The sequence below is a fragment of the Girardinichthys multiradiatus genome, chromosome 1, assembly GCF_021462225.1.
Source record: "Girardinichthys multiradiatus isolate DD_20200921_A chromosome 1, DD_fGirMul_XY1, whole genome shotgun sequence".
Classification (NCBI taxonomy): domain Eukaryota; kingdom Metazoa; phylum Chordata; class Actinopteri; order Cyprinodontiformes; family Goodeidae; genus Girardinichthys; species Girardinichthys multiradiatus.
The window spans coordinates 33777815-33800187 of NC_061794.1; the positions used below are offsets into that span (position 1 = coordinate 33777815).

Sequence of the window (22373 nt, forward strand, 5' to 3'; positions counted from 1 at the left end):
TAGATTCTGTGCATCTGGGTACTAATAACCCTTGCGCAATGTTCAAGCTGCCTATTGGGGGAAAGAAAAACAACAATTTAAATAGAAGTCAATTTAAGGTGTGGAGTGTTTGAAGCAATAAATGCATAAAATAAACAAACTGATTTATATTTTTGTTTCAGGTTATTGGATATCGTGACAAAGTAAATGACATCATGTTGCCTGATTCCAAATTGGCAACATTGTTTAGAAGAACTTAGAAGTAAAAGGACAGGAAGTTTTTCATTTCTGCCTGCATTAAGGTGGTTAAAAAGCCATAACAAGATGAGAAAGCTATCAAGGGAAAAACAGACCCATTCAGTACATTTGAGTTTTATACAAAGGTTCACTTATTTCAGTACCTCTTTTCACTAAGTGAAACACATAATATAGATTAATTACACACAGGTTATTTTCAAAATGTACTTATAATCAGACAAACAAGCCTTAAGGTATATTCTAATTTATTGAATATGGCTGTATAAACATAATTTAATTTCTACTTATTCAAGCTACAGTCATGTGGTGCTTAATCTATAAGAAGCTTAAAGTGACTTCTCTTTTTGCTCTTTTTGGAAAGAGCAGTATCAGAACATTAGGTTACATTAGATGACCTGTGAATTCAGAGAAGTTGTTCTAAATGTCCAGATATAAAACCTCGGTCCTGTTGCTTGGGACTTTGGCAATCTTAGGTCCCTTTGCTTATAGTTTCTCTACATAATGTTTGCAATCAGCAACCAGAAGCATTCACATAACTGTCTGCCTTGTTTATCCAGTCACCTAGTAGCCTACTTACAAAATACCCCTACTTGCACCCCCAGAGTTACTTTGATACCCTGAAATATTGGTGTCTACTTGTTTTGCAATAAAAAAGAGCTTATTAATAAGGAGGTTGCTTTATATTAAAATGTTGAGGTGCAGATACATGCATTTCATAAAAGGAAATAATGAAAAAGCCTAACGTTTTCCATTCAGTTGTTTGCAATAAATGTTAGTGTGCATAGTGTGGTATTCTATATAACCTAGTACCAGTTTTAACTGGTGAGAAAAAGTGAAAAGACACCAATAAACACGTTTCCTGAAACGGTGAGACTCCTGGCGATGAAGAAGGCACAGACACATTGCTAAAGGCGTACATTCTTATTTACTTATGTCGCTTCTTAAACAAGTTTTATTAGAGGGAAGAAAAAGAGAGGAAAGAAAATGCAGTAAAATGGTTTAGGTCTGGAGCCATGAAAAAAAAAAATTACAACAAAACTTTTAAGTAATAATAACCAGTATTACTAAATTGACTTCTATTTAAATTGTTGCTTTTCTTTCCTACAGCCATGTTGAGACACACGTGGTCAACAACATTAAACTGCCGTCACATTGTGCGTAAATCGGCGGCAATAAAGATGCTAACTTAGCAACCTTCTCTCATTATGTAGTCCTTTTCCCAGTGAAACTGACTGTTTTTTAAAAATCTTTTGCTTTGCAGTTTATCTTCTTCAACGAACCAATCACAAAGCCTACCGAGGCAACGTCATGGGAGGGGAGGGGTGGGGGGGGGTATCCAGTCGGCGCATGCGTCTTAAGAGGTAGCGTTGGCAGGCAAAGATGGCGGCGGGCTCCGATTTACTGGACGATGTTTTCTCCAACAGAGAGCTGGACAAAAAAGTAGTACGTGAGACAATAAGAGCCCTGGGGAACTTGCTAACAGGAGCAATTGGCGCTAACTCAACGTCTGGGAATCACTTTGCAACAAATCACGGTTGGGGCTTAACTGTAGTCGGTAGTTTTAATGTTCAGGGCAGGGAAATGGGATTTTGACAGTATAAAGCAGGTAAGATTTCTGCGCTCCCCGATTAGTCGACAGTAGCTAGTTTTATTCAGGTTGTTCAACTTAACTGTGGCCAACTTCATTTGACTTGTCACTTTCCTAAAACTAATGCGAACTGGGCAGTTGCTCGACACTTCCCTTGTTGCTATATGTTTCCGCGGCAGGAGTTGCAGGAGGTGTCAGTAACTGTTCGGAGGTCCCACGGTTAGAACATGGATGGGACAGCTGGGATCACACCGGCGGCTGAACCGAGCACGACAGCCGCGCAAAGCCACTCCGGTTACCTGACAAAGAGCGGAGCAGTTCCCGGAGCATCAGGTGCAACGGCTGGAGTAGACAAACAACAAGCGACTGATGCTCCAGCTTTGGATGAAAGCGGCGCGGTGATGAACTGTCACATCCCCGGAAACGGACAGTCAGTCAGTTCTCAGAAAGCTGTTGTCAACGGACCCGCTTCTGCATCCCATAGTTTTATTATTCAAACTTCTCTGAGTGCACAAAATACTTCGACCTCATCTGGGAATTCGTCTCAGCCTTCTGTGAAAACTGTTCCCACAGTGGCGCTTGTGAGGCCACCTATGCAAATTTCTGCTAACGAGTCTCAAAGCGCAGACGGCCCAAACACTGCCTCATCAGAGAGCGGTAGTGTTTCCTGCAAAACCGAACCCACTAAAACGATAACGCAAACTGCTGCTCAGGTCCTGGCTTCAGGTGTTTTGACGAGTACGACTGCGACCATGAGGAGTCCGACTGTCCTGCAAAACCTGAGGACTTCATTATCGTCAACAGTCGGTGCCAACCCACCTGGGGGAATACGGACCATTGCTCCACAGGTGTTGGCTCCTCGGCTCACTCAGCCTCATCAAAACGCCACAGGCATCCAAAACATCCAGCTCCCCCCAGGTAAGATGTTTGAGAGCTATTTGTTTAATATTCAACCGATGGGGTTTAATTTCCTGCATGGATGAGGAAAAGCTTGTGATATTTTGTAGTAAGCAAAGATGAAATTGCAATCGATTCTCACTGAGACAACAAACAGAACAGAGGGGGTCAAAGTTCTAACTTCAACTTTAAAGACATTCCGTTTTTTTCTTGATATATCCTGTCAAAGCAACATTTATCTACAGACTATTGATTCTTATATCTTTGCCTGCCAGTAACAGTTACTTTCTGTTCACTGTCAACAGCTGTTTATTGTATATATCACAAGTATCTTATTTTTTGGTAATGTGCAACAGCTAAAGATCAGAGTTAAAGATGCACCGATCAGAGATTTGTACCCAATTTTTAATGTCTTTTTCGTTTAGTTTTTTTTAGTTTTTTTTTTAAGTTCTGATCTACCAGTACTTTAAGCCTAATTCCAATTTCTTTTACCCACTAAAGCCTGGTTCTATTGCAGAAGCCTCATTAAAAGGCTGGCATGCCTCCATAGAAAATACAGATTCCTTTTGAGTAACCTCTTACAGGTTATGTGCTTAGTCTGACTTTATTCTTAAACTCCTCACTGATACTAAAATTAGCTGCCTTGAGTCTTCTTCCCTCACTAACAACTTCCACATTTAACTCATGGTGTACTGCCAAACTGAAAATCCTACGTTATATTCACCATCCGCTTCTATCTCTTATCAAGTAGAGTTTTTCAATTTTTTTACCCTCAGGTCACAATTGATAAATACATGTTTTAAGTGTTAGAAAGCTTTAGGATTGGCTCATTGACTTTGATTTCTTAACCTTGAAGGCATGGTGTTGGTTCGCAGTGAGAGTGGGCAGCTACTCATGATTCACCAGCAAGCCTTGGCTCAGATGCAGGCACAGTCACAAAGCGCAATAACGCCACGACCTGTAGCCCCCACCAGCACCACACCAGTCCAGGTCACGTCTCCTCAGGTAAATGTCTGCTAGAAGCATGGGCACTCACACATTTGGAACATGTGTATTGCAGTGGTACACAAATGAAATGTACAGTTCTGGATCACAGTTGACAAAGATAATAGCCTTGTAATTTGCTTCAGTAGCAACCAGATTTGACTGAAACAATTAATACTGAGGATAGATATTAATTTAAGTGGACAAAAATCTGGGCTGCACGGTGACGCAGTTTGTAGCACAGTTGCAAGAAGGTCCTCGGTTCGATTCCCATCCCGGGGTCTTTCTGCATGGAGTTTACATGTTCTCCCCGTGCATGTGTGGGTTCTCACCGGGTATTCCGGCTTCCTCCCACAGTCCAAAGACATGCCTGTTAGGTTAATTGGTCACTCTAAATTGCCCTTAGGTGTATGAATGAGTGTATGCATGGTTGTTGCCCTGCGATGGACTGGCGACCTGTCCAGGGTGTACCCTGCCTCTTGCCCATAGACTGCTGGAGATAGGCACCAGCTCCCCCGCGACCCACTATGGAATAAGCGGTAGAAAATGACTGACTGGACAAAAATCTCTGTTTTCTTACCAGAGAAGCACGTGGTCACTTTGGATGAATAAACGCTTGTGCTTGCATTTAGTTATGTGTATTGAATAATGAAACATGACTCACTGGCAATGTGAAACATTTTTCTGTAATCGGTTAAAACAAGGTTTAATAGCATAACCCGGTAATTTCAAAAAATCAAAATTTTTAAACCTAAAATGCATTGCAATGACTATGAAATATATCTGAACACAAGTTAAGTTGTACGTTTACAACCTATTATATGTTGAAACTATGAATTTTCATTGTGTTTTTAGAAATATTGTTTAATTTTGCAGTTGATTTTGACTATGTACCTAGAAGGTTAATGCAATGCATAAAGTAAACACATGTTTAGTGGAATGTTGTAGGTACATTAGTAGTAAATAGGGATATAAAGCATTCTAAAACACCCAAATAACCATCTGAACACCAGGGTTAAGTCTGAAAGCTGTAATTGTGATCGTCAGGCTTTTAGATAATCCTTCATGTTGAAACATTGTTTCTTCTCCCTGGACTTATAAACACCCTTTTAAGCTATTGTCATCAGTCATAGTCTATTTGCTGAACCTACAGAAAATACAGGAAAAGGTGCTTCTAATCAGTCAATCAACTTGATCTATTTAGCCTTTTTCAAGCTTAAGGCAACCGTCAGTGGTTGAATGACACAAAACTTAAAACAATATTACAGACATATAAAAAGTTTCAGGAAGGCCCACTTCTTCTCTAAGGTGTAACATATTCAGAATGGACTACTGTGAAGTAGAAAGTTATTGTGATTTTATGATGAAAAGGTTACTCTTTTCTCCAGAAAAAGTAGACATTGTGCCGTTTGGTCAAAATGAACTGAGATCCAGCTTATCAGTTTTCAGTGGTCAGCACAAGTCAGTATATGAGATTGTTTGTGTGCATTCAGAACGTGCCCATTTCTTTAAATATCTTTTTAATAAATAAAGTCAGCTAATTAGGCACCGTTGAGAATTAGTCATCTAGAAGGTTGGTTTTATTCAGCAGATCACTTCCAGATTCTTCAAGATAATCCTTGGTTCTCAAACATAAACATTGCATGGTAATGTTGCATCACTCTTTCGGTCATGGTTTCAATCATCTTTAATCAACTTGTTTATATTGTACATAGTCCATTAGTCTTCCCTATTCTTTAATTCTACTTGGTAGTTTAGTTGGATTGTTTTAACATAGTAAAGAGTTTGTTGATTGAAATATGTTTGACTTTGAGTTGACTTATTTTTGTTAATAAATTCTTGTATTTTAAGAAATTGTGTGAATTAATTCCATATGTGTGCAGAGTTTTGCTGTTCAATAATGCCAGAGCTCGTCTCACACCTTTCTATTTAGTCCTAATACCATCGCCTTACTGGTATTCACAGGATAACCTTTAACAGACCGAAATATTATTTGATAAAATATTAAAGTATTAATATTAAATAATATATTCAGATTCATAGTCACAACACAATGATAAATATTTCTGAGTTTTGTGTGTAATTTGTTAATTAGGATAAATTTAAAAAGTGTCTGTGTGAAAATAAAAACTGTTTAAAATAAAAACTGGGTTTTGAAACAGCATCCAATCTTGTTTTGAAGTTTCACTGCAAGCCGGGTGCAAATGCACTTTAAATTTAGAAATAAAACACATTTTGGTTTTTAAAAATTGAATGTGTTTTATAACACCGGGAAAGTTAATCGTTTTAATGCAACACTATTTGTTCTGTTATGTTTTCTGTCAACTAATGGAAGCATCTCTCTTCCTTTTGATCTGCAGACTCCAGGGTCTCCTCTGTTGGCTCGCTCAGTAACCCCGACCAACATCATCAAACAAGGTTCCCCTGTTCAAACCACAGTCACAACCACAACCACACTGCGAAGGCCCCCTGTTCTGCAGGTACTGCAATCAGACTGCTTTCTGGGATATTTCATTGCTGGAGCAGTTACCATTACAAGGTGTCAAGTTGACCTTGTTCTAACAATAATTTGAGTGCTGAACTCTGCCATGTCCACTGCATGTCAGCTGCTGGCAGGGTGAGGAACCATGTGGCCTTTCAAAGTTGTCGCACCATGGTCTGGCAATGATAAAGAATCCTTCAAAAACATCGTGAATCCAGACAGTGCTCCGCATCATCACCAAAATCTAGTCATCTGTTCCTTGTCCTAATATACACATTGTCCAAAAATGTCATCGATATCCGTTCCTAACTTTTTGAGATATTTTGCAGACAGACAGACTAACGGTAACAAGAACAGAACAATGTACCATTCATAAACATCTTTTTACACTTCTAAAAATATCAAATCTTTTCAGAGCAGCTGACAATAGACAATGTTCCACTGAGTCTGAAGATGTTACATAATGTGATTGTGTGTGTGTGTGTGTGTGTGTGTGTGTGTGTTTTGTTCCAATAGGCCATGCAATCAATTCAATAATCCCTCAAGAAGCAGAAAATTATGATCATCCAGGACACTAATGGAATTAGTCACCAGTTGTTTTTGTTTGTTTGTTTCTTTAGCTGTTGTATTACATTAAATGCATCCCCTCCATATCCAGTCCTCGTGGAAAAAAATAGATGTTCGTCCTTTTCTTGTCCATTTGCTGAAAATAGCAGTTTCCTAGAATGACAAAATTAATAGAGGTCCTCTGCAATCACAAAGCTTGGTACATTTCTATTAAGCCCTTTTTTCTCCCTTCACTTGCAAGCCTAAAAAACAAGGCTATTAACTGTTGTTCAAGTTTTTTGGTCACCATGAATCATTTAAAATATTAATAAAAATAAGAAACTTAATCAGAGAAATAATAACTATATTGTAATCTGTTTTTGTGTAGTTTTTGTTTATAAAAAATAGTGTCTTTATCCATGATGCGTTCATTTGTTTTAAGTGCTACATTATTTAGAGCAGTGATTTGTTGAAGAGCAACGGTGGGGCCATCAGGGTAGGAGGGGTATGGAGCGGGATGGGGGCTTGGACTTCAGTGCAGAATAGTTGACAGTCTAAATGTTTTGCACATATTATAAATAATAATGCACAAAGATGATCAAAAGGACGAATTGGACTTTCATTCCATTATATGCTGCTTTTACACATATAACTGCCCATTACCAGGTTGTTTATGGAATTAAACCTAATAAAAAAAATAAATACATTGTATCAACTGTATTGGACTCAGAACCTCAGAGTTAGTGTTGTCTGTTGGATAATTTATATTGAGGTTGTGATTTCTAGTTATAAGTTTAATGAATAACTAGTTTTGGAGTTATTTCTTAGATACTGGCCCTGAAAGGTCTGATGAAGATTTATGTTTGATTGTTTTATGTCCTCTGAGTAAACTTGTATTATGTGCCCATTCTCTGCAGAATACCATCATACTCGGAGGAAACGCCATTGCCACGGGACAAGCTCTCGGCACGTCGACCACAGTCCAGGCATCGGCAGCTGTAACTCAGAAGGTGGGGCCCCTCGGGGCCACTGGGGTGCCTGCCACTCCAACAGCCATCACAGCTGTAAGACAGAAATGGAAAGATTGGTTTTTTTGTCTACTCTGTCAAAGTCTAAAGGATTTTATTTTCGAAATTTGCCTTTATAGGAAACTCTGGAGAATGTAAAAAAGTGTAGAAACTTTCTGTCTACACTCATCAAGTTGGCATCCAATGGAAAACAGTCATCTGAGACTACTGCCAGTGTCAAGGAGCTTGTTAAGAAACTGCTGGTACTTTTCTCTGACAGTTTGTTGATTTGTCATCTGTCACACTTCTATCTATTTACCACACAAATCTTAACCATTTTTTTTCTTTATTGTAATAGGAAGGACAGATGGAGCCTGAGGATTTCACCAGCAGGTTGTACAAGGAGCTTAACTCTTCCCCTCAGCCATATCTTGTACCTTTCCTTAAGGTGAGTCACTGAAAACAGTGGTAGTTTTATGGAGAAATCTCTGCTGTATTTCCTAATAAGGCTGTGTTTTTGAAATGTTATCACGCTGTGAGCAAGCAATACATGGCCGTTCATTTAAGCTACATTGCCTTGCAAAAGTATTCATACCCTTTGAGCTTGTCCACAACTGTTCACATTACAATCAAATAAATGTTTTATAAGGATTTTTTTGTGATAATTAGGAGTGCAATAAAAATGTCTACCGATTGCCGTCTGGTGGTGAGTTGGCTCTGCTGGCAGAGGACGAAGCCGGTCACACTCTGCAGACCCAAGCGTTTAGCGAGGGTCTGCAGAGTGTGGCTGGAGGCATTGAGCCCAACAGGACTATGTTCTCTACTTCAATTGTTGATGTAAGGTCTGCTGTCCCTTTAGCGTCAGTAATCCTTGAACTCAGTGGTCGCAATATGCTTATTTTGTGTCACAATTGTCTTTTATCACGTTTTTAATCCTAATATCATGTCAATTACTGCTGAATTCTTTCAATATTAAGATGGTTTCATTCAATTTCTGTATTTGTGGGAAAAGCGTGTCACAGGCAATTTAAGAGTATAGTTTCATACATATAAATGAACATTTAGATGAAACGTCAATAAAAAGGTATGCAAAATGTTTGGAATATCTGAATGTTGGCCTCAACATTTGATTTCTTCTCTTTATTTATAAACAACAACAAGCAGAATATTACATTGTTATCCAAATTATTAGCCATTGTTGGGTATTCACTTAATATTATACAATAAAAATATTATATTAAGCTATAGTAAGTAGCTTTCAGTTTATAAATAAAATTTGATATGTGTATATGTATGTTATGCATTGGTCAAATAATAATGAGCAGGTCAGCTTAAAAAGTGCAAAAAAGCAGCGTAACAACGAATGTATTGAGAACACACAGAAACAATGTCCTCAATAGGCTGTGGTTGCTACATAAACACACCGTGGATTCTACAGGAGACTTGCAGACGACCTGAATAATTAGGATTACTGAATAACAAAGTACCTTATTCTGATGTTTAGCTTTAAAAAAAAAATCTACTTGAAATGTGAGAATTGTATAGTTTAATGTCTTAGTTATGATAAGGATTGTCTGGAACAGGAGTCAGATTTTAATAGCATGCTAAGGCTTGTTTTCTTAATATTTCTGCCAGTGCCATTAACATGGTGTTAATGGAGAGACTGGCTGTAAAGCACCAATGTTAGCTTTATATTTTTCATTTTTCCAGCTTAATATTTAGCTGTGGTGAATTTTACCGAGCTGTCATTATTCCATACCATATCAAACTATTGACTTTATGTGACTAAATATTTGGGCTCTGTTCTCTCTGTAGAGAAGTCTTCCAGCATTGCGGCAAATGACCCCAGACTCGGAGGCCTTTATCCATCAAAGCCTGCTGCCCCAGCCAAGCGCTCAGCCAGCTGCAACACCCTCCGCAGCCCTTAGCGCTGTGGTGCTGCGTCCTCCTCTCCCTACTGCAGCCACTGCAGCTGCAGGCACTGCCAGGCCCAAAGCCACAGTCATCACCCTCTCCCAGAAAGCCAACAGTAAACCCGGACTGGTAATTAAGCTGCTTCCGTGAACTTTGGATATTATAGTTTGCTTGATTACACATAACCCCCTACCCCCACCTTGGCATTGTATGTGCGTTTACTGAATTTCTTGTTGTGTATGCGGGTTGTGCCCCAGCAGCAGCAGTTGAGCGCAGTGAGGCCACAGGTGACACTGGCACAGTCTCCTTTGGTAACGATCAGAGGAGCAGCTCCCAGCCGGATCATTGTGGGTCAACCACAGATGGTCAGACATCTTCCACCAGGTGTGAGTTCAGCAGAGTTTTACACTGGAGATGTTTGTTACATTTATATAGGATTGGGTTATTATATTACCCTTAATAGTTGCTATCAAGGCAGAACTGTAGTATAAATCTTGTACATGGATGTTTATAAGAGACTCATATGCTAAGCAAATCTTTAAAAAGAAATCTTGCTGCAAAGTTTAAAATTGTAATTTCACATAGTGAGATTGCTGCCATCTTGTGGCCACATTGTGTAATTGCGAGATACAAAGCAAACTTTGCCATGTATTTATTCACACCGTTTTAAAAGCTACTGTGATTAATCCTGTTTTGGTCAGCTATGTCAAGAAGTGAACTTCTGTCCCTACCTATACATTTTAGGATTCGCTGTGAAGCAGAATCTGGCTCCAGAGGCCAGAGGAGTTAAGGCGCTCAACCAGGTGTCCCTTATCGATGTTCAGAGGAACAAGCTGAAGGAAGCAGGAGGGGGGACTTTCAAGTTTGTGCTACTTGCAAATTAATTTCAGAAATGTGGTATTTATGCATCTGCATTGTAGGATAATACATCTCTTACCTTTAAAGTCCCCGATGTGTTTCCATTACCTTTATACCTCTGCACGTTTACATTTCTCAAGGTAAATTAGCTGCTTATAAACTACCTTTTTCTTATTAGTTTTCTGACCGTGCCAATGTTTTTTCTATTTCATTGTATGTGATCCTATCAGGGAGCACACAAATTTTATATTTTAGATTGTAGGTCTGGACATTATCAATCAAATGCTCTATGCTGGTATTCTAGATTAAATGGCAGAGGTGTGGACTCAAGTTGTGACAAATTTAATGATTTTAGACTTGAGTTGAGAATATCATAAAAGAGTTTGGACTTGACTTAGACTTTCACACCAATGACTCGTGACTTCGCTTCAACTTGAATCCTTTGAGATTGAACATGATATCTTTCACCAAGCAGAAAGCATGTTACAAAGGAAAAGCATCTGACGTGCAATGATGGAACCATGCCAAGCTTGTTATCCAGCCCTCTGTGTCACCCCGTCATTTGCCAATATTTCCTCCTGGTGCTACAAAGCACGCTCCATCTACTATGTTTGTTTACCTGCTTTTTTCTGCTTCCTACAATAACAACGAAGAAGCTAAACGGGGGTGGAGCCGTGCTCTCTTCCAGCGCATTCAAAGAGGTTTGTATAAAACTGGGAAAAAAAGTAAGGTTTTAAATTCCGATAGAAGCGGGGACCGATTGCAACCCTGGAGACAGTGTCGCAAGTGCTGCTAGCAGCTGAACCGACGTTCATTACAGAATACCAGAGATGCCAAAAATGTGTAGGCATTGTGTTGGGTGATGGACTCACTGCAAAATGCTCTAAGATAAAGAGCAACCATGAAGCCTTCCTTGAAGTCACAATTGAAGTGTTTTCTCTTACAAAAAAACAGCAATAAAACAAAGCAAAAAAATAGGTTTTAATATCTCCCTCTCATCTTCATGCCAAGCAGGTCAGTCACCCAAAGAAAATGTGAGCTTTGTCTTTATTGCTTAGATTTATTTAATGTCACAAATGCAATGCTTAATTACATTATGATACATACATTATGATAAACACTTATTTTTAAAAACATTCTTTTTTTTTTTTCTGTCTTTATTATTTTTTCCATATGCAGTTTTTTAAGATGCATTTGTTCTGTTTAAATGAAAAGATAAATGATTTATTTATTAATCATTATAATAAATTATTTAATAATCAAAGCAAAGAAAGTAACTAATATATGCTTAATGTTAGCTTAACACCTAACAACAAATGTGTGCTAATTTAATCATGGGGCCTGGAAAGTCACAGGTTTTAACTCTAATGTAAACCGATAATTGCAGATTGGCGTTTAGGTCAGATGGTTAGCAGTGAAGGGGCTAACTTTTCGATAGTCTTTTAATTCAAATGGTTGCAATAGTTTACAATAGATCTACTGGGAATATTACATGGTAACATTAGTTTCCCTCAGTTCCTCTGATTATTATGTGTGGACTGCAAGTCTCGGTGCTTTGAGCCTCAACCACAAGCATCTAAGCTGGCAGGTAGCAGCACATCTGATGTAACTCATATAATATTGTACAAGCAGGCTTGTACTATTGCAGTTTGCTAATGTTGAAATATTTATATTTTTGGTTTTTTATTCATTATTATATATCAGTTTGCTCATTATTCTCTAAATTTACTGGATGTTTGGCTTATTCCGGTTAATATTTCCTATAAAAAGCAACATCAACTAATTTTCAGATGGTTTTGGAGTTTACTTCCTCTTGCTGGTTGTTCTGGTGGATAAAAATGTTTAGGACTTCGGCTCGACTTGGGACTTTCATGCCGTTACTTGAGACTTGACTCGAGACAGGTGGAAAGACTTGAGACTTGCTTGTGAATTGGAAAACAGTGACTTGGTCCTACCTCTGCTAATTGAGGATAAACAGTTAATAGAATAAAAAACATGACTCATACATTTTTGAATAGTCAAATTAGAGTCCTTATGATGGAAAAAAACCCTAACAAACAAAACAGTGGAAATAACAATTACTTAACAAACAAAACAACCCCTCACCGTTTGAAATACCTCTGGTCCCTATAGAGCATTCAAGATGTTTACAGCATGATTAGTTTAATAAAGCAATCAAGCTGAAGCATTTCAGACTAAAAGAGAAGTACCAGTAAGTGCTTGCTCTTTTATACCCATTAATGGAGAGTGTTGGGGCGCAGGCCATTGTTTGTCCGACATAATGCTACATTTTAGATAGGGCTGCATAATATTAGAAAATGTTGCGATGGCGATAAAACTGGTAGATATTGCGATGATGTTGTAGTACAGTATGTGTTTGTTTTCTTCTCTCTTTCTCATCTGTGGCTCAATCATTCTGTGACCTTTAGCCTTTTGAACAATGTGAGACTGTCCAACTAGCTAGACATTATATTAGCATGTCAAATGCAAGTTCATAACACTTGGAAAATATCAGCCAACAATCCCTGCCCTCAAAATTGACCTTGAGCCCGATATTGATAATCCACACACTGATGTTGGCATGACGATGTATTTGCAATATATTATGAAGTCCTAACATAAGACTATTTGCTGTTTTAGCAAGAATAAGCATACATGCACGTTAATGAAGTCAAAGTCTTTAGGAAGTTTTTAATTATGTAGTTGTTCAATAATGTCTCCATACAATAAGATAACCAGTGCTCTCTGATTTTATGCCTTATTTTTATAAATGAATAATTTTTTCTCATGTGGGCTTTGGGAAAGGGATGCGTAAATCATTGTAGGTTTAAAACTTAAAAAAACGTTTTCCTTATTAAAAGACAGGCATCCAGTTTGCAAATTGTATTGGGCTAGATGGGGAAAAAATATAAAAATTCTTATCTATAAGAACAGGACTTGGCTCACTCTGTCTTTGAAAATGCTTAGTGCATTTAACCAAATTTACTAAATTAATTATAAGCTGCTGGATCAGATGGAGAAGCAAAGAAAGGAGGAACATGAGGGACAGATCCTGCTGAAGGTAAAATTAAAGCTACTGCTCAATAAGTATTAAGTTTCCCCAGCTAATATCTGATTTCTGTCTTTATAGAGTATTAAGTGTTCTTGTTCTATGCAGGTTTAATCTAAGTTAATAATTTAAAGTAGAATTTAGAATTTAGATATGCTTCATTTGTTATGTACTAGAAGTAACCTAATTTGGGACAGCTAGGGAAAAATAGATTAAAGTCTCAGTCCACTCAGCAAATAAAGTCAAATTGAAAATATTTTTCCTTTCTAAAATAAAATAAAAAAAATGAAATTCTTTAAAGAATCTTTTTTGCCTAAAATAAGCTGCTGCTATTTAAAGGCTAGATTAATGAACAAAATGAATTAAAAGCAGATTTGGTAGCACTAAAGTCTTTGAGTAAAAGTCACTGGACCCATGGCTTTCTTTCTGCTACTCTCATCGTTGTCCTGGATTTTATTTATGGGGATCAAAGTAAAGTCGACTGTCTTGTTTTCTTTCACTTTATAACAATGCACTACTTTGTGTTCTATTGGATAAAATCAAAAAAAAAAAAAAAAAGTTGAAGGTGAGGTTGTAATGTGACCATCTAGAAAAATTCACAAGGTGTGAATTCTTTTTCTAGGCACTCTACAAGAACTTTTTGTTTTTGTTTTGAAAAATGTTAAAATAATGTAATTATGGTGCTTTTTGTGTCTTCTTTTTCACTTCTTCTTTCAAACAGGGATGATGATGATATCAATGATGTGGCTTCCATGGCAGGGGTCAACTTATCCGAGGAGAACGCTCGCATCATGGCGACCAGCTCTGAACTTGTCGGCATCGTGACCCGGTCCTGTAAAGACGAGGCCTTTCTCTCCATCTCCTCCCTCACCCGGATAGTTCTGCAGATCGGTGAGTGATTTACTTTTGTGACAAGGTCGACTGGGCTCTTACTGGAGGATAACTCTCATTCATTCTTCTTTATTCCACACTCGTTTCTGTTTCAGGTAAGAGGTTTGGTGTCAGCGAGTTAGGCACAGATGTGATCAGCTACATTTCCTATGTGACACAACAACGGCTGAAGAACATCTTGGAAAAGGCTTCACTAGTGGCACAACAGAAGAATATAAATTATAAGGCAAGGACAGGACTCTGTAACCCAAGAGTTTTCTTCACAAACTGTTGCTTATTCTGCTTTGATAACTTTTTATTTTGGCCCTTCCCTCAAACATCTTACTTCTTCTTTAGGAGGAAGAGCGGTGTGAGCAGGTCAGCGACGTGAGAGCTCAGCTGAAATTCTTTGAGCAGCTGGATCAGATGGAGAAGCAGAGAAAGGAGGACCAGGAGAGGGAGATCCTGCTGAAGGCTGCTAAGGTAGAAAGAGACAATTTTATGTCAGTTCAAAAGCAGTTTGAAGTTTTTCCTTGAACCTCACACTTTTCATTGGCTCTTTTTGGCCAAAATAATAATAAAAATAAGTGTTGTTATGAAGTTATAACCAAACCTTTTAAGCTGCTGTTCAATAATTATCGAATTTCTTCAGCTAATGTCTGATAATGTCCTTATAGAGTATTAACTGTTTTTGTTCTGTGTAAGTTTAATTGAAATTTAAAGTAGAATTTTGAATTTAGATATGCTTCATTTGTTAAGTACCAGAAATAACCTAATCTGGGACAGCTAGGGAAAAACTGATTAAAATCTCAGTCCATTCAACAAATAAAGTAAAACGGAAAATGTTTTGTTTTTCTAAAATGAAATAATGAACTTCTTTGACGAATCTTTTGCGCAATATTTGGTGCGAATATTTTGTGCAATATGTTCGTCAAAGAAAATATTGCACAAAAAACTTGCTATAGTTAAAATAATAACAATTATGTAACAATTTGTAGTAGCTTCAGCTCAATAAATGTACACCCTTTTTTTTTATCCATGCGTTTTCATTTCTTCCCAGTTAACTTTGATTTCTTGATGGTGAACAACAACATTTTGTACCCTTGCACTGGAAGCGTTGCATGTCGATTTATCTTATTTGTAGTTAAGTATTCTATAAAGTAGAAACGAATAATTAGCTGCTTTTTTTTTTTTTTTTTTACAAAATAGCAAAAAAAGTCCATCTTTCCCTACTGTGTTTGATTTTATTAAATTCTAAAATTCAAGACGCAAAGGTTTCTGGCTCTTAGGTTAATTGGTCTCTCTAAATTGCCCTTAGGTGTGAATGAGTGTGTGCATGGTTGTTTGTCCTGTGCGTTGCCCTGCGATGGACTGGCAACCTGTCCTGGGTGTACCCCGTCTCTTGCCTGCTGGAGATGGGCATCAGCTTCCCCACGACCCTGTATGGAAGAAGCGAGTATAGAAAATGGATGGATGGATATTTGAAGTAACCTGTTTGTGAATACAAATTTAAAAGGTGGATCTGTTTTGCATATTAATATATTTTATACTGTTGAAAGAAGTAGATGACAGACCTGGAGTGACCTACCGTTATTTAAACAAGGACACAGAATACCTGACAGGTAGATTCACACTGTTATAATTGCATATGGAGGGCAAGTGTGTGATCTTTATCATTAATCTACTTTTTTTCCTGCTACTAGCCAGCAGATATGCTAACTACGAGTGAGTGAATGAATAAAACAATGGATTTAATAAGCTGATCAGATCCAGCCTGAAATATTCAAAATCTCCTCTACATTGCTGCAGTCTAGGTCACGGCAAGAAGACCCAGAGCAGCTCAGACTTAAACAGAAGGCCAAAGAGGTAATTATATGCAGAAAAGAGCGGCCATGCAAAAAAGATTTTTTGTTATTGTCATGAGGGTGATTAATCCATATGTTGTGTGTATTCTAGATGCAGCAGCTAGAGTTGGCACAGATAAGGCAGAGAGAAGCCAACCTAACAGCGCTGGCAGCAATCGGCCCGAGGAAAAAACGGAAAACAGACTCACCTTTAAGCGGTGCAAGTGCAGAGGTAAGGATTTTACAACCTCTTGACAAAAATCATTGTGTTTACACCATGGTCAAATAATTTCTTTGATTCCACCCTGCAGGGTTCAGGGTCAGGTCCCTCCCTGTCTGGAGGCTCCAGTGGACCGGGCTCCAGACCGTTTACACGACAGCGCATTACCAGAGTTAACCTCCGCGACCTGCTCGCATGTCTGGAGAATGACAGAGAGATCAGTCACTCCCAGCTACTCTACAAAGGTCTCCTTAAATAGCAGCTGGATTGAAGTGACTTGTCACACCCAGTGGCATTAAGGAAACTGACCTAATGGCCATTTGTTTCATCTGCTACACTAAGAGACATATCTGCAGGAAGAGAATTATCGGAAACACAGAAGAGACGTCAGCTTTTAAAAGCCTCCTCAAGCACTGGTCCTCTGTGTGGTATGTTCAGCAATGAGATGAGCAGGTGATGACATCAGTTACCCTTACACTAATTAACATCGATGCTTAAGATGTGTAAAAAGCTTTAAGTACATTTTTTATTGCAGTATTAGAAACCTCTGAAAATCCATGATTTCGTTTGGGTATATTTAGTCAGTGGGAAAAAACCAAAGTTAAGAAAAATAATTACACTGATTGGCATCCCTAACTATTCCAATAAAGTAAATGTAACATAAAGAATATTTGTATTTATATTTTCATTTTTTTAAAAGTTGGCCAGCATGTCCAGGAAGGTTCAGTTACTGATCCATGACTTTGTTTCCCTGTGGTATAAATACGATGTGACGGACAGAGACTCATTTGTCTCACCTACTGTTTACAATGGGAAAATTCAGAGAACGTACCATTCTAGTCATTCAATTTATGTTGATCTTAATGTGTCAGGAAGTAAAGTCAACTAAATATCCATACAAACATGTCTATATCTCTGCTACTGGGACTTTAACTGGACTGTGTGCTTTGGTCAGATTAGACAAAGATTAAGTTGTTTGGCTACAAACTCTTGGTGGTTCTGGTGTAAAGCGAAGGATGGCTTCGTAGAAAAGTTTCTCATGTCCACTTTTAAGCTTTATAGAGGATCTGTGGAACTGAAAAGAACAGAGTATAATAGGAGAATGAAGAGCTGGGGATAATCCAGAGAGATCATGAGAACAATCTCAAAGATCCCTCTTACGGTATGCTCAAATGTTGTGAAAAATGATCAGAGAATAGTCTGTACACAAGGTTGTACAAAGGATTAACAGCAGAGGTCCCGATAATACAATTATTTTTATCCCCTTGTGAATACAAGTTCACAATTTGAAAATTGAATTCAAACAATACTGTGGAGTTATGTTACTGCAATAAAAGCAGAAGTCAGTTGTTGCCTTTTGCACATTTTTATCATGGATGCCAGTAAATGTAGAGGGCACTGTAACTCCACTTGGCTCATGCTGTTTATTGTTGAAATGACATCTGTTCAGTTGCCTTCTTAACAAGTAAAGCCATATCTACCTGATAGTGTTGGTTTATCTGTCCAGCAGTATTTTCCAGTGGTTTTGGAAAAATTAGGATTGGGATAAATTTAGTTTTTCTTTGTGCTGTTTTATTTGTGACGCTTGGGTGATCTTTAAAAGTTTTCCATCTGGCGGGAGTTCAGTGGTTGATATATATATTTTCACTGCAGCAGATTTACTACAGACTTCAAATGCACTTTTCTGTAGATTTCTTTATAGAACAGAAGTCTGTCAATTATTTTTCTATATACTGTGAGACTAAATTGTATCCAATTTGTTTTTGGCAAAAGGTCATGTGGGCCTGAGGATCCGTACTTGTTTTGCTCAAACACGTCTCACTTTATTATTATACCATTTTAAAACAAGGTATTTACATCTAAATTGGTGGAAAAACCAGGTGAGATTTTGTGATTTAAAATAAAAAAAACAAAAGGTCAGGTTGGCTTTATGACAAATGACTTTACCTAAATACAAAGAACTATGTTACTTAACTTTTTTAAAGTCCCTTAGATGAACATACCACATGACAGGTTTTATTTTTGGTTTTTGGTGGACATACTAATTTCAGTTTTTACTTCTGGCTTTCCTCTGTTTAAATTTTTTGTAGACGTTTTTTTGGCCGACAACTTCATCTTTAGAAAATGTTTTCTTTTACATGTATATAAATATTTGACATATGAGAAAATTATATGATCTCATGTTAGTGTGTTGTAAATTTTGCACAGCCACTTGTTCATATGTAAATATCTAAATGTAAGAAAAGGTTTTTAATGACTATTTTATAAATGACCAAAACAAAAAGATCTCTATTAAACCAAAAGCAACTGATACTCTGTCCTTTGGGTCTTTGTTCTGGCATACATGCTCATCGGGATCTGCACTAAGGCATGGTTGGATATTAAAATCGTGCTTCTGTTGCTTTTTTAATGTTTTTAGATGCTGCCAAAAGGAGACAACTATAATGCCCAACATTCTTTACTGGCAAATCGCAATAAATTAGAATATCATCAAAATGTTTATTATAGTAATTTAATTAAAAAGTGGAACTCAATTTAGATTCATTACGCACAGTGAGTTAATTCAATTTTTTGATTTATCTCTATTTAGATTAATATAGCTTACAGACAGAAGTGGGTAGTAACTTGTTACATTTACTTCTTGAAGTAATTTTACTGCAGTGTACTTTTTACTTGAGTATATCATTTTAAAGTAACGCTTCTCTTACGTGTGTACAATTTGTAGTTAGTGAAGTAACCTCTAGTTACTTCTCTAAATAAATAACAAACTAAAAATAGTTAGGCTTCTTGGTTTTACTCAAGCTTAATTGTTCTGTTATTTTCTATCTGTGGAGGCTGCTGTGCCATTTGGAGTTTAAGTGAATATACTGTAAACAGGAGATATTGTCACTGGAAGTATAACATCTACTGTGCTAATATATAAATGACCTGAGTAAAAATATATTGGAGTAATGCTACATTTACTTGAGTACTTTTTCTGGCTACTGTACCCACTTGTCTTTATGGTAATTGAAAACCCAAAATTCAGTTTCTTAAGAATGAAAACAGCTAAAGGTCAGTAAAAAAATGATCTTTGATTCAGAAATGTTACAGCCCTCTTGTGACCTACACAATCATGGGCAAGACTGCTGATTTGACAACTGTACTTTACAAGAAGAGCAAGCAACAAGGGGTCAAAGGTGAAGGAGCTGGCTGTTGGTGAATGTTGTGTGCCTATTAATGGAATGTTCTGGCGAAGGAAAAAATATGGTAGAAAAAGGGGAACAAGCAACAGAGACAACCCCAGCCTTGATAAGATTACGAAGCAAACCACATTCAAGAGTTTGGGGGAGATTCACAAGTTGTGGACTGCAGCAGAAGTTGTTTTTAGAGCCACCACACACAGCTTGTATCCAGGACATGGGGTATGACTATCGCATGCTGAGTTAAGTCAACTTTGTTGTAAATCAGATACAATGACAAACTGCCATTTAATTTGGAAATCAAAGTTACAGAGTCTGGGAGAAGGATGGAGAGGCACAAAATCCACAGGGAAACATTGAGACACACAGGATAGGCAACCACCCATGCATACACTCATACCTAAGAGTGATTTAGAGAAACTAATTAACAAAACAGTTATGTTTTTAGATTGTGGGAAAAAGCATGAATATTGGAGAGAACCCACCATGCACTGGGAGAATGTGCAAATAATGTCACAAAAAAAAAGCTTCTCAAATATGAGAATATATAAAACTGCTACAACAGCTCCTTAACTGTGCAGTATTACGTTCTCTGGCAGCAGTAGTTTTTCATGAAACAATACACTAACTCTGTTTTCATGGTTGCCTTTTAAGTAAATGTCACTGGGAAGGTACATTATGTTCATTCTAAGGTGCAGAGAGAAGAGATCCCACAGGAGGGCAGTGGTACCCCACGGCAGACAGGAGATGTCTAACAATTCACTTTTCAGACAGTTTGCAATGACATTTTTTTGTTTCTTATTACGGCCTATGTCTGTTTTCTTCATCACCTTATGATTTAACCTGACGATATTGAAGTAGTGGCAATTCAAATAGGAATTTTGGAATGTAAAATTATTTACCAGGTAACTTTTACCTTAAGCTCCTATATCATTTTATGCATGCATTCTCTTCTTGTGTCCTGCTGCTCGAAATAAATGAAGTTCTCTACACACCAGACACGCTGACACAGATGGACATCTCAGTAAGGATCATTCCAAGGCTCCTTGTTCATATTCCTTCAGATTCGGTGGATTTGAGGCTTAGATGCGTGTTTGAACGGCTCCCTCTGCAGACAAGGTATCTTATGCCTGTGGCTGCTCAAGCAGTTGTCTTCTTGTCTTGATATCCAGGCAAAGGCAGCTTTCTAAGTCGTCTTCAATATGAGTTGTCAGGCTGTATTTGCTTATGTTACTCTGGGACATCAAACTCAATTACACAGCCTTGTTTGATTTTGCATAATGATAGGCTGCTGCTGCTCAAGGGATAATGTTTTTGACTGACATCTTTTAGGATGAAGGAATATATTTCAAATATTTCTTTGATGTATTTTGAATTCAATACAATGCAATTTTATGTATATAGCGCCAATTCACACCACATGTTGTCTCAAGGCACTTCACAACAGTCAGGTACATACATTCCTATTAATCCTAATCATTGAACAGTGCAGTCAAAGTTAGTTATTTATTCAAATTGGATAAAAAGTTTTTCTATCTAAGGAAACTCAGCAGATTGCATCCAGTCAGTGACTTGCAGCATTCATTCCTCCTGGATGAGCATGTAGAGACAGTGGACAGTCACTGGCGTTGACTTTGCAGCAATCCCTCATACTGAGCATGCATGTAGCGACAGTGGAGAGGAAAAACTCCCTTTTAACAGGAAGAAACGTCCATCAGAACCAGGCTCAGTGTGAGCGGCCATCTGCCACGACCGACTGGGGGTTTGAGAGAACAGAGCAGAGACACAAAAAGAACACAGAAGCACTGATCCAGGAGTACTTTCTATGGGAAGGAAAAGTAAATGTTAATGGATGTAGCTCCTTTAGTCGTTTCACCTAGAAAGAAAGACAGATAAACTCTGAGCCAGTTTTCAAGGTTAGAGTCTGAAAGAGAGCACATAGAGTTAGTCACAGTAAAAGCTCAGTCAATCACCATGTCTAGGTAGAGGGTGAGCATTAAGTTGTTGCCAGCAGAAGCTCGGACGATTCCCCTCTCCAGAAAGGTGTCACAGGTAGACACAGAGCCAGGCCAGGTGTTGCTTCTAGGAAGAAAATAGAGAGAACAAAGTTAAAAGCTGAAATAACAGCAAATAATGCAAAATTTGAGAGTAGTGTGAGAATGTAGAGAAGAGGGTGAAAGTGGTCGTTATGTCCTCCAGCAGCCTAAACTTATAGCAGCATAACTACAGAGATAGTTTCAGTTCAGATTATTTAGTTAAACGGCGCTTATTTACAACAATGTCGTCACAAGGCACCTCACAAAGGGTGCCACTGATGGTCATTGTTATACTAAAAACCACAAAGATTGGGAAACCTCTCTCTGTCAGACTGATTATAACCACTGGAAAAGAGAAGGGTCATACAGGTAGCAGAAATGGAGGGTGTGTTTGCACCTCAACCATAACTGAGCCGGTTTAGGCTAAACCTGACTCCCCCTTACTCCAACCAACGGGGAGGGAGGAAGGCTCCCTCCCTGATAAACTAAGCCACTCGAACTATAAGCTTTATCAAAAAGGAAAGTTTTAAGTCTAGCCTTAAAAGTAGACAGGGTGTCTGCCTCATGGACTAAAGCTGTGAACTGGTTCCACAGGAGAGGAGCCTGATAACTAAAGGATCTGCCTCCCATTCTACTTCTAGAGACTCTAGGAACCACCA

The 22373-nt window shown here is 38.0% G+C and overlaps 1 protein-coding gene across 3 annotated transcripts; it reads left to right on the forward strand.

Moving 5' to 3' along the window:
- The first annotated feature begins 1588 nt into the window (after positions 1–1588).
- Positions 1589–18807, forward strand: LOC124872056 (transcription initiation factor TFIID subunit 4-like). 3 transcript variants are annotated; one of them, XM_047371732.1, is made up of 16 exons: positions 1589–1843; positions 1964–2743; positions 3579–3727; positions 6067–6186; positions 7652–7798; positions 7882–8004; positions 8100–8189; positions 9557–9784; positions 9913–10039; positions 10400–10517; positions 14284–14453; positions 14549–14679; positions 14790–14915; positions 16242–16298; positions 16389–16508; positions 16588–18807. In XM_047371732.1, the coding sequence occupies exons 2-16, from the start codon at positions 2053–2055 to the stop codon at positions 16753–16755; spliced, it is 2565 nt and encodes an 854-aa protein (XP_047227688.1). In that variant the 5' UTR covers positions 1589–1843; positions 1964–2052; the 3' UTR covers positions 16756–18807. The 3 variants fall into 3 exon arrangements, with proteins under 3 accessions (XP_047227688.1, XP_047227680.1, XP_047227673.1); XM_047371724.1 differs by having other exon boundaries at positions 2005–2743; XM_047371717.1 differs by having other exon boundaries at positions 1590–2743.
- The last annotated feature ends 3566 nt before the right edge of the window (positions 18808–22373 follow it).